The sequence below is a fragment of the Odocoileus virginianus genome, chromosome 23 (genome assembly GCF_023699985.2).
Source record: "Odocoileus virginianus isolate 20LAN1187 ecotype Illinois chromosome 23, Ovbor_1.2, whole genome shotgun sequence".
NCBI classification, from domain to species: Eukaryota; Metazoa; Chordata; class Mammalia; order Artiodactyla; family Cervidae; genus Odocoileus; species Odocoileus virginianus.
The window spans coordinates 32,627,121-32,640,276 of NC_069696.1; the positions used below are offsets into that span (position 1 = coordinate 32,627,121).

The 13,156-nt window shown below is 40.4% G+C and overlaps 1 protein-coding gene across 1 annotated transcript in view; it reads left to right on the top strand.

Annotated features, from left to right (window-relative positions):
- The window catches only part of MRPS35 (mitochondrial ribosomal protein S35), a 44,346-nt gene extending 35,937 nt beyond the window's left edge, over nucleotides 1-8,409 (top strand). Inside the window, exon 8 of the mRNA XM_020910867.2 lies at nucleotides 6,772-8,409. Within this exon, the coding sequence (XP_020766526.1) occupies nucleotides 6,772-7,041 (270 nt within the window). The 3' untranslated portion in view covers nucleotides 7,042-8,409. The remainder of the gene's footprint in view (nucleotides 1-6,771) is intronic.
- Nucleotides 8,410-13,156: the final 4,747 nt, after the last annotated feature.

Sequence of the window (13,156 nt, forward strand, 5' to 3'; positions counted from 1 at the left end):
GGTCGCAAAGAGACACAACTGAGCGACTGAACTGAACCAGTTCATTGGGCTTCCCTCGTGGCTCAAATGGTAAAGAATCTGGCCTGCAATTCAGGAGACCTGGGTTCAGTCCCTGAGTGGGGAAGATCCCCTGGAGAAGGGAATGGCAACCCTCTCCAGTATTCTTGCCTGAAGAATTCCATGGACAGAGCTGCCTAGTGGGCTACAGTCCTTGGGGTCACAAAGAGTCAGACACAGACTAAGTGACTAACATACCACGCATGCACCACCTCATTACCAGCTGCTCAAGAAGTGTGGGTACCCTGTAACTTAAACAAAATGTGTTCTTCCATAACTTTGCATGTACTGTTCTCTTTGCTTATAATACCTTTTCAAATTGATCAGCCTTGCAACTTCATATGAATCCTCTAATAAACCTCACATGTGACCTCTCTTAGATGTCTCCTCCCTTCCTTTCCCCTGCCTCCCTCCACCAGTTAGGCTTCCTTTCGTTATGTTTATGGTTATTGCCTGTATGCATGTCTGCCAAGCTCTATTAGACTGTGCGGTCACTGAGGACAGGACAGTGTATTTCATTCATCTTTATATTCCCAGCATCTAGTACAGTGTCTGTCTGGCATATTAGCTTTCAGTACATTTTTTTAAAAACCGATCTGATTTGAATTGAATTCTTTGACATACTCAGTTAAAAGTTTAGGTTTGGTAACTAAAATAGTTGTCAGTAACTTTTTAATCCATTAAAGATATTTAACCTCTTCCTATTTTTTATGATTTTTGAGTAACTTGGACTTTTTTAATAGTAAAACTGTTTTCCGTTCTCTAGCACAATGCCTTACTTGTAATCATGAGAAGTGGAATATTACAGTGATTCATGTCCTAGGCAAAGGGAGTTATAAATAAGATGGTAGAAGGTGACATATTCATGTGTTTAGTGAAACAGATGCTTCATTACCTTCTGTTACATTGGAATTCACTGACCATTGCACGAAGTAGCTATTGTGTTTTTCTTTGTATTGAAGTCAGGCTTACAATGAGAAGAAAGATGATAGTTTGAAATTAAGTTATTCTTTTGTGTTTTTTTTTACCGTGTTTCTGTGTTCCTTTGAGAAGCAGTGATTTGAGACAGATTATTCAATTGCTCTGGGCTTCAGTTTCCCGTTCTGTGAAACAGATATGAATAGTACTACCCCATAGGGTTGCTGTGAGAGTTAAATGAAGAAATACATGTAAGGTGCTTACTCGTCCCATGCCACTTTCCTCACCTTGGCCTGCATTCAGCCCTGAACGTACTAAGCTCGTTCCTGCCTCCAGCCTTTATGGATACTCTTTCCTCTACTGGGATCACAGCCTTCCTCTGACAGCTCCCACTCCGCTCCACATTCCATATACTAGACTGGCAGTTCCAGGAGAGCACAGTGCCTGGGACAGTAGTTGAATAACAAATATGTACTGAGTGAGTGAATAATAGAGCTGACTGTGTGGATAAGAGAACAGCATCATGTGGAATGGAAGGTTGCTTCCTCTAGGAATGTAATCAGAGCAGGTTCCCTTGTGGTAGGCAAGGAAGAAAAGAGACCATATATACATATGTGTATTGTATACATACCTAAGTCAGATGGTGAAATGGTAAATGTTTGGTACTTGAGGTATTAAAATTGAAGTCTTCAAACTAATCAAACTCTGCCTAAATGATGGTCAGTTTGAGCTTACATTGGTTATTTTTAAGTGGCCTCCCCCAACAATTTGAATATCTGTTGTTTATGCTTTAAAATTAATACATGCCAACTACTCTTCAAAAAAAAGAAACTCTTTACAATTGCCCACTTCAGTCCTGGCTGGAATTTCAGAAGCAATAAAAATTTGGCAGTGAATTACAGCTCATGGTACAAAATTATATATGAAAGGTAATCACAGCTTTGCTTTTAAAAAATGAATTTAGAAGGACATGCACCGGCTATCAACAGTATTGACTGATTTTCTTCAAATGTCTGAAGTGTCTAGTAATTTGCATGACAGATATTATATGTGAAAGACCTGTGCTGTGCTTAGTCACTCAGTTGTGTCCCGCTCTTTGAGACCCCATGGACTGTAGCCCACCAGGCCCCTCAGTCCCTAGGGATTCTCCAAGCAAGAATACTGGAGTGGGTTGCTGTGCCTTCCTCCAGGGAGTCTTCCCAACCCAGGGATCGAATCCATATCTTCCGCATTGCATGTGGATTCTTTACCATCTGATGTCATCCATCAGAAAGAATTGCCTCTTTTTTCTCAGGCAGAGAGGATCACTGGCTTATCATTTTAATCCAGTCATAATTGAGCTAGAGCAGGGCTGGGGTAGTTTTTTGACATTTTGTTCACTTTTGTCTCTTTCTCAGGCATTTTGTTTGGGCCTTCCCTGGTGGCTCAGAAGTTAAAGTGTCTGCCTACACTGCGGGAGACCTGGGTTCGATCCCTGGGTTGGGAAGATGCCCTGGAGAAGGAAATGGCCACCCACTCCAGTATTCTTGCCTGGAGAATCCCATGGACGGAGGAGCCTGGTGGGCTACAGTCCACGGGGTCGCAAAAAGTCGGACATGACTGAGCGACTTCAGTTCAGTTCTGGCCTTTTGTTTAAGAACTTGGTGAATCTGCTTCCACATCTCAAAGCCTGCTTAAGAGTCACTTGTGCCTTTGAGGTTTTGAGCTTAACTTGATAACCTCTAGCCCTTGCAGCAGAATCTAGCAGATAGATGTCTTGAGAGGGAGACTGGTTGTGTGTTTGAAACAGGGCTTCCCTCTAGTAGGACTTTGCCCCCTAAACACTACGAGATTACAAGAGATTTGCTTTTTAGAAGCTTGATTCAGCCTCCCCAGTTTTCCAGAAGTAGTCTCAGAACTAAAACCAGTCATGTTTGGGGCTCTTCATTTCCAATCTGTCATGCAAACCCTGGACGACAGCTTACAACCTCATTCTTTGCTCTTTTCCCAAGTAGAGTCCTTCCACGTGGGGCAGGTGCCAGTCTCATACAGAATTGGAAAATGGTCTCAGGAAAGAAAATCTGTAGGGGTTTTCAGAAGGATGCTTCCCATATCCTTGCAGCCTGGAATTCACATTCATCTAGTCCTTATTGATTCTGGAACTCTCTGGTATCGTTATTGCCTAGCTTTTTTTCTGGTTGAAGCCAAAGCAGAGGCAGGCTGTGACTTGTTAACATCCTATTTTAAAGTGGAAATCATAATGTAAAATAAAAAAAATTTAGAGTTTTTTTTCCCCTCAAGGATTTTATATCTATACCTCTTTAAGTGAAAAATATTCTGAAGTGACAAGCATTATGTAAAATATTACTGCTTTTTTATCATTTACAAAGACTGGAAGATTATTTTGGAATTGCTTTTTTGTTTTTCTTCATTTTCAGGATATTTTATTAAGGAGACATTTTACAAAGGTTCAGTAACAGAAACAAGTAAGGGTGCCATTCTCAAGGGTGGTGAGAGTGGGGTGCCACTGCACCCCATATATGAAAGTGCTGCAAGCTGTGGGGGTGTGGGCCCCCTGACGGGGCTCTGGAGCGTGGTTTCCATTAAAGGAGAGAGTTGGGAAGACAGCGGTGACCTCACTCTCCGTCATTCTCTAGGTCTCCTGCTGGTTCCTCCCATTAGCCAGACCCAGCCAGGAGCCAGAATTCAAGGGATTCCAGGCAGGGGTCCGTTGGGATTACTTTTTTTAAAAATTTAGTTATTTTTGGCTGTGCTGGATCTTCATTGCTGGGTGTGGGCATTCTCTAGTTGCGATGTACGGGCTTCTCATTGTGGCTTCTTGTTGCCAGAGCACAGGCTCTAGCGTGTGAGCTCAGTAGTTGTGGCTCACAGGCTTACTTGTACCATGGCATGTAGGGTTTTTCCAAAAGCTTTGGAAATCGCTAGTCTTTTCATGACTTACTGGGTGGCAAAATGAGATCTGAAATGGATGCGAAGCTATTTATAGCCTTCTTTATCCCATTTAGTGTGAATATTCATGCCTGTTGCTAGAAAAGTAGTAATCTGTTTGATTAGGGGTTGCCGCTGTCACCTTCTTTGGAGAGGTTACATAATTTATGGTATATGTGCCGCTCTGAACCATTCCCGGGTGACTGTGACCCTGTGTTTAACTTCTGTAACATTTAGTTTTCTTATCTGTAGAGATGTTAAAATCTAACCCAGTAGGTCTTAATACAAATTATATTAATTACTACATACATGTAAGTATTGAAGGACCGGGTATATAGTAAGTATTCAAATTTTGGAGATTGTTACTATTGTTATCTTGAAAGTTATATTGAGCTAGGCAGAGTTTGGATCCTAAAGCTAGAATATATGGAAGAACAACAGTTTTGTTAAGCTTGCAGCTGACAGTGACAATTTAGAACAGCAGTAAGTGTACGTGTGTGCGTGCTGAGTTGCTTCATTTGTGCCCGATTCTCTGTGACCCTGCAGACTGTAGCTTGCCAGTTTCCTCTGTCCATGAGATTCTCCAGGCAAGAGTACTGGAGCAGGTTGCCATTTCCTTCTTCAGGGGAATCTTCCTATCCCAGAGATCGAACCCAGGTCTCTTATTTCTCCTGCATTGACAGGCAGGTTCTTTATCACTGGAGCCACCTGGGAATCACAGTGTTTTTCATGTCACTGAACACACAGAAAATTCTCTCCTGAGATAAATGAAGGAGGGGGACACTTGTGGGTGTCCCTGCTGCTCCAGGCTCATGGGGCACCTTGAGTGCCGAGGAATTAATATCATGGCACAACTGTAAACACATCTTAGAGACCAGTGTAGAATTGTATATACCAAATATAAGAGGAAGATTAAAAATGTTGGAAATTATTAGTGGATTTAATGTGGTTAGCTCCTCTGTTTAAGCACCTATTTCAAGTCAATTAAGAAAATCCAGATAAACCTAGGTGAAACAATTTTTTAAACAGTTAAGTTTCTTAATTGCTTACTTTCTAACAGTTCAGAATGAGATGGAATGACTGTTTTACTTAATGCTTTATAAAATGTGTTCGTTGATCTCAGTTTATTTCACTTGTAAGTTAGAATTATGAAGAAACTCTGACACTGTCTTGAACATTTAAAGCATTGGTAAGAGTAGATAGGCTCAGTAATGTATTTAATTTAGGGCATTTACTTTGTTAAGGGCATTTACTTTGTTAGGGCATTTACTTTGACATTTATTCCTTCCTCATATATTAGAGTGAAAGCTAGGCAGGGTAGCATCATTTTGTCAGTTATTTTTTTAAAAATGTACAGACTTAGAGTTTGGCTGTTAGAAGTTATTTGCAACAAGGTTGTTGGGGACGAGGCACAAGAAGAAGTTATTTCATATTCTCCCTGCCCCTCTGCCAAGCCTAAAACCTCCCTTACCAGGTAAAAGGGGGCACAGAGTTGATTCTCAGCTGGATAAGATGTTTCTAGAACTTAGGTTGGAACATTGTCCTCAGTCATAAATTCAGCATAAGGAGGTGGGGCAGACACAGGGGAGCTGCGAGCACAGAGACCCCACTTCGGCTGAGGAATTCGGGAGCGGAGGAAACACTCTGTGTCTGTTTGTTTCTCTTGAAGAAGAGAGTCCACAGTTGGAAGGATTAAAGGAGGGTTTCTTCTTCTTGTGGGTCTCTGTGGTGGGGGAGCTTCTTCCCCGGGGCTTTAGCGATCCAAGTGGGGTTTGCTGAGTCAGTGGCGTCCCCGGTGGCTTGTTTGCCTTTGGCGGGGCTCCTATGCATCCTTTGAGGGACAGATTGCTTGTGCTTTTCTCTTCTCAGGAGCTCTTGGGGCGGGAGTGGGGATGGGAGGGTGGCATGGATGGAAACTGCCTCCTCCTTGCTAACTCATTTGGTTCTGAGGCACCTTGGAACTCTTGTCTGCTCAAGCTGTGGTCTATTTCAAGAGGAGTTTTCAAAGTTAGAATGTGATTTCTGACAGCCTTACAAACCTGCCTTCGCTTTTAATACTTTAAAAACTTTATAATTTGGGGGGTTTACCACCTTCAAATGTTGTAAAACTGGTGGCTCATTCCATAATAGCCCATGGCTCACAATACTGTTATGTGTTAATTTGGAAAGAATGTGGCTGGTATTCAGCACTTCTCTGAACCAGGGTGTATTACATATGAGCTGTGTTGCTTGATTTTTTTTTCACAGAATGTTACATCTTCATTTAAATCATAAATCTGAATTATATTAATCTAAAACCTACCAGTGTTCCCTAAAATAACATGGTAATAATTTCTGTAAGAAAAAATAAGTAGTATTGAAAGTTATTTCCATTTTAGGAACAGAAAGTAAAGATAATAACAAAACAAAATTCTAGAATATATAGTCATTATAACTAAAAATCACACAAACTTTATATTTTAATTTTTATTATAATTGGTCTTCCCCTTGTCATCCCACAGGCATGTTACAAAGATAAATACAGTCTCCTTTTAGCGCTCGTAGTTTTAACCTCAGAAATGTTTGCTGTGTTAGAGTTTAGAGCCTAGAAAGCTGCAAGGAGTGAGTTTTCTGTGTCTTTTGGGAAACAGTCTTGCTTTGCAAGTGTCATCTGTAGGGCAGATAAAGTATAAATCCTGTGGATAGAATCAGTGAGGGTAACAGGTGTTCATGTAATAAGAGTGTGTGGCCCCCAGCTGTTGGTGCAGGTAGGTGGCTGTGCTGGATAGGGAGGTGAATCAAGGTGAACATGCAAAGTGTTGACCAGACTTTGTCTTTGAGTAATAATTCTCAAAATCAGAGATCGTTGTTTTTTTTTTTTTCTTTCAGAAAACTGAAGAGTGGGAGAAAAAGAAGACTGAAGCAGACATGGAAGAGTATGTATGGAAAGATAGCGCCTCAGAAAAAAACATTCTGGAAACCCTTCTCCAGATTAAAGCTGCTGAGAAAAATCCAGAATTAAGTAAAGAAGAGCTCCTTAGTATGAAAGAAGTTGAAGATTACAAAAATTCTGTTGTTAGTCTTAAGAATGAGGGGGACAATGAGAATACCCTTTCTCAGTACAAAGAATCAGTGAAGAGACTATTACATTTGATGTGAATTATATAGAAAACTTTCCTTGATTTATTAATTTTATGATATATATGTAATCATTAATTTGATATAAAGTTGAAAATGTTTTTCTTTAAAAAAGCCATTGTTTAACTACATCAGAGTTAAAATTATTCCTTTCATCCTAAGATACAAGGGCAATGATTATTCAAAAAGTTTTATTATGTACTGGGGCAGTCAGACTAATTTGATTCTTATTTCTTCTGTTCCTAAAGTGTTTGAATTTTATTTCTACCATAACACCTTTAGTATTCACACACACACACACACACACACACACACACACGCACACAATATTGTTCTCTTGTCACCTGCTCTATTTCTTTCCCTACAAATTAGTACTTACTGGTTGCTTTTGAATAATGATTTTGGTTATTTGGGAATTTGGGCTCAGAACCCAGTCCCCTGACTGTAGTTTAGTGTTTTGTCTACATAACTGCTACCTGCCTAGTGAGGTTTTGCAGATGCTGATTCTAATTAGAAACAGGTTCTTGGCAGTATTTTCTAACCTAAGAAGTTTGTTCCATCCCTCTGTTCTGGGATCACTTTATGTTGATTCAGTTCTGTTTAGCATCCTGTTTCCATTTTCTTTGGCTCATTTCTCCAAGCCCAAACTCGCAGAAAAGTGGAAGTGGAGGTTGACCGATATTCACCTCTCTGGAAGCCCCAGCTAGAACTTCCACAGCTCAGGAAAGAGATAAGATATAAAGACCTTGAATTTAATTGGAATAAATGACAGTCATGACTGCCCTAAGAAACATTTCATTCCATTTAGCTGTCAGTTGAGTACTTTTAAGTGTATCTGTGAGTCATTTCTTACCACTTGTGAAGTTGTTGACGAGTAATTTAAAATTGAAAGAAAGGAATTACGGAGGCTGTTATTTTCCTAAAACTTATTTTGCTTAACAGAATTTGAGAATATAACATGCTAAAAGGAACTTCAGAATAGTTGCTCAAAAGATGTATGTAAATTGAAGGTATGATTTGGTATTAGCAAGACCAAGAGTCCATAGGTTATGAAGGATAATGGTAGAGTCTCAAGTTCCATCCTCCATTGGATGGAGATTGTGAATAAAAAACAAAGTAGATACAACTGAACTTCTCAATCTGATTTAAAGTATATGTAGATGTATCAAAATGTTACATTTCTTAGAGACTCAAAGAGTTGAGGAAAACTCAGAGGCTGAAATAGGATTGAAGAAGGAAACATGAAAACAGTAGAAGCTGAGGAGAGGTGGTTATTTGGAAACATGTGAAGAGGTGGTGATTAGGGTCCTCAGTCCTGGAGTCATAGTATAGTGCAGATGGAAGCAGACGGAGTAATGATCTGTAATAAAGAATTTGACTTTGCCCAAAGAGATTCTGGCCTCTTCTGTCACCTTCTGGGAGGTAATTTGTCATACCTCATGGAAGTGTCTTTGTTTAGGGCAGGAATTGGTCACAATGGATTTTAGGGTGGGGCTAGCTACACCTGATAGTTCAGTTCAGTCGCTCAGTCGTGTCCGATTCTTTGCGACCCCATGAATTGCAGCACGGCCCTGTCCATCACCAACTCCTGGAGTTTACTCAAACTCATGTCCATTGAGTCGATGATGCCATCCAGCCATCACATCCACTGTCGTCCCCTTCTCCTCCTGCCCCCAATCCCTCCCAGTATCAGGGTCTTCTCCAGTGAGTCAACTCTTCGCATGAGGTGGCCAAAGTACTGGAGTTTCAGCTTCAGCATCAGTCCTTCCAATGAACACCCAGGACTGATCTCCTTTAGGATGGACTGGTTGGATCTCCTTGCAGTCCAAGGGACTCTCAAGAGTCTTCTCGAATACCACAGTTCAAAAGCATCAATTCTTTGGCACTCAGCTTTCTTCACAGTCCAACTCTCACATCTATACATGACCACTGGAAAAACCATAGCCTTGACTAGATGGACCTTTCTTGGCAGAGTAATGTCTCTGCTTTTTAATATGCTGTCTAGGTTGATCATAACTTTCCTTCCAAGGAGTAAGCGTCTTTTAATTTCATGGCTGCAGTCACCATCTGCAGTGATTTTGGAGCCCAAAAAAATAAAGTCTGACACTGCTTCCACTGTTTCCCCATCTATTTGCCATGAAGTGATGGGACCAGATGCTATGATCTTTGTTTTCTGAATTTGAGCTTTAAGCCAGCTTTTTCACTCCTCTTTCACTTTCATCGAGAGGCTTTTTAGTTCTTCACTTTCTGCCATAAGCGTGGTGTCATCTGCGTATCTGAGGTTGTTGATATTTCTCCCTGCAATTTTGATTCCAGCTTGTGCTTCATCAAGCCCAGCATTTCTCATGATGTACTCTACATATAAGTTAAATAAGCAGAGTGACAATATACAGCCTTGACGAACTCCTTTTCCTCTTTGGAACCAGTCTGTTGTTCCATGTCCATTTCTAACTGTTGCTTCCTGACCTGCATACAGGTTTCTCAAGAGGCAGGTCAGGTGGTCTGGTATGCCCATCCCTTTCAGAATTTTCCACAATTGTGATCCACACAGTCAAAGGCTTTGGCACAGTCAATAAAGCAGAAATAGATGTTTTTCTGGAATTCTCTTGCTTTTTTGATGATCCAGCGGATGTTGGCAATTTGATCTCTGGTTCCTCTGCCTTTTCTAAAAGCAGCTTGAACATCTGGAAGTTCACGGTTCATGTGTTGCTGAAGCCTGGCTTGGAGAATTTTGAGCATTACTTTACTAGTGTGTGAGATGAGTGCAATTGTGCGGTAGTTTGAACATTCTTTGGGATTGCCTTTCTTTGGGATTGGAATGAAAACTGACCTTTTCCAGACCTTTTCCACTGCTGAGTTTTCCAAATTTGCTGGCATATTGAGTGCAGCACTTTCACAGCATCATCTTTCAGGATTTGAAATAGCTCAACTGGAATTCCATCACCTCCACTAGCTTTGTTCGTAGTGATGCTATTTCTAAGGCCCACTTGACTTCACATTCCAGGATGTCTGGCTCTAGGCGAGTGATCACACCATTGTGATTATCTGGGTCATGAAGATCTTTTCTATACAGTCCTATGTATTCTTGCCACCTCTTCTTAATATCTTCTGCTTCTGTTAGGTCCATACCATTTCTGTCCTTTATCAAACCCATCTTTGCATGAAATGTTCCCTTGGTATCTCTAATTTTCTTGAAGAGATCTCTAGTCTTTCCCATTCTGTTGTTTTCCTCTATTTCTTTGCATTGATCGCTGAGGAAGGCTTTCTTATCTCTCCTTGCTATTCTTTGGAACTCTGCATTCAAATGGGAATATCTTTCCTTTTCTCCTTTGCTTTTTGCTTCTCTTCTTTTCACAGCTGCTAGTAAGACCTCCTCAGACAACCATTTTGCCTTTTTGCATTTCTTTTCCATGGGGATGGTCTTGATCCCTGTCTCCTGTACAATGTCACGAACCTCTGTCCATAGTTCATCAGGCACTCTGTCTATCAGATCTAGTCCCTTAAATCTATTTCTCACTTCCACTGTATAGTCATAAGGGATTTGATTCAGTGTCACTAGACACTGAATGGTCTAGTGTTTTTCCCCAGTTTCTTCAATTTAAGTCTGAATTTGGCAGTAAGGACTTCATGATCTGAACCACAGTCAGCTCCTGGTCTTGTTTTTGCTGACTGTATAGAGCCTCTCCATCTTTGGCTGCAAAGATGATGTCTACATGGTGATGTCCATGTGTAGAGTCTTCTCTTGTGTTGTTGGAAGAGGGTGTTTGCTATGACCAGTGCATTCTCTTGGCAAAACTCTATTAGGCTTTGCCCTGTTTCATTCTGTATTCCAAGGCCAAATTTGCCTGTTACTCTAGGTGTTTCTTGACTTCCTACTTTTGCATTCCAGTCCTCTATAATGAAAAGGATGTCTGTTTTGGGTGTTAGTTCTAAAAGGTCTTGTAGGTCTTCATAGAACAGTTCAACTTTAGCTTCTTCAGCGTTAATGGTTGGGGCATAGGCTTGGATTACCTTAAGCATGCTGGAAAAACTAGCCATGTGTTTTAGGGTTGGGGGGGCTTTGAGTCTCTCAGTAAATCAGTCCACCTAGCACCTGAGATCAACTGCCCAGGTAATTGATCAGTCAGGCCTATCTGTCTAACAGAGCCTCGATAAAAATGTAGAACACTGAGGCTCCAGTAAGCTTCACTGGTTGACAGTACTTTGGACATATCGTCACACACTGGTGCTGGGAAAGTCATGCATCCTGCTTCCACAGGGAGAAGACAATGTCTGACAAAGTTGTGGGTGTGGAACCCTCCCGAAATTCATCCTAGGTACTTCTTGCCTTGGCTGATTTTAATCCATATCCTTTCTCTATAATAAACCGTGGCTTCCTTGGTGGCTTAGATGGTAAAGAATATGCCTGTAATGCAGGAGACCTGGGTTTGATCCCTGGGTTGGAAAGATCCTCTGGAGAAGGAAATGGCAACCCAGTCCAGCATTCTTGCCTGGAGAATCCCATGCACGGAGGAAGCTGGCAGGCAACAGTCCATGGGGTCACAAAGAGGACTGAGCACCTAACACTTGCGCTTTGATGATAAACCGTAAGTATAGCAGCTTTCATTGAGTTCTGTAAATTCCTCTAGTGAATTACCAAACCTGAGAGTGGTTTTGCGACTTGCCATCCCCCCAACGTATAGTTGGTGTCACAAGTAAAGGAGGTCTTATAGAAGACTGTGCCCTTTTATCCTTTGCAGTTCAACTTACTGAGCAACTGACTTGAAGACTCTTAGGCTGTGGCATTGACACCTAATGGCAATATCTTAGGGCTATAAGATTAACACTACAAAACTGTTGTCATTGTATTGTTAGCAGTAATTAAACAGCGCTATTTGTCATTATTTAGATTCTTGCCCTTTAAGCTATTAATTGATCTAATATCACAATGAACATAATGAATATCCTCTTAATGAGGTTTCTAAGGGACACTTTTTGGTATATTGATACATGATCACTTCTGACTTAAAACTTAAATTCCGTGGCTCAGAAGTTGCTTATACACATAGGCAACTAAGAAATAGAACAAACCTGTTTTCTTAATTGTAGGGAGCTTTAGTTTTTTCTTTGCATATTTTCTTTCCAAATTGGTAAATACATCACACAATATTTGGACTTACTATAGATCTTTTGCCCCAAAGGTCTTGGGCAATTTCAGTGTCAGAAAGATTTTGATAATCATTATTTCTTAAATGTGTGTAACAACCTTAGCCTTCGTTGTTGACTAAGCCCTGAAATCTTTGTTTCTTGAAAGTTTTAAATTCTATTCAGAAGTTCTCTTCAGTCCCTTTGACTTCCAGTAAGGATGTGATTTCAAGTCCATTTGTTTTTGCTTCTTGGCCAACCTTTTGGGTCTTGACTCAAGTTTATCTGATGGTCAAAGGTAGAGACTGAAGAAGAGGGGTAAGAGTTTGTTTTCTTACAAAGTAAGTATGTTTTTCCCCAATTGTGGTCATTTTTTATAAAAACAGCAATTTTAGGAAACAAAATTCTGAAGAAATCTCAAGGAAGAAAAAAAATTTTTTTTTTTAGTAACCCTAGTTTGTTGGGAAACCTTCAGACAATTTGTATATATTTGAAAGAAAAGTAAGTAACCCTTTAAAAGAATGTGTATACAAATAATTTTTAAAGATATCTTCCCAGATAAATATCTTTTTAGGGTAGTTTAAATCTTGATATTCCCTCTAAATTGCATGTTTTTTGTTTTTTTTTTTTTTACTAGTGTATTAAGAAATATATATGGGGAGGAAATGGCAACCCACTCCAACCCATTTTCTTGCCTGGAAAATCCCATGGACAGAAGGGAGTGGCGGGCTATAGTCCATGGGGTTGAAAAGAATGGACACAACTGAGCAACTGAACATGCACACACATACTTACTACAAATAGCTGTTTAATGTCTGTTCTCCCATTAAAAATATTTTTAAGGATGAACTAAGGGCTAAAGTGTAAGATCATTAGAGACGGTAATTCAGTTTTCTATACTTAAAGAGTCGGAGTATAAAATCTAGGGGGTGAGTCTGGTGTAAGGAGTGGACAGAGCTTGAAATACCTAGAGCTAATATTTGCCCTGGGAAAACAATGTCTACAACCAAGG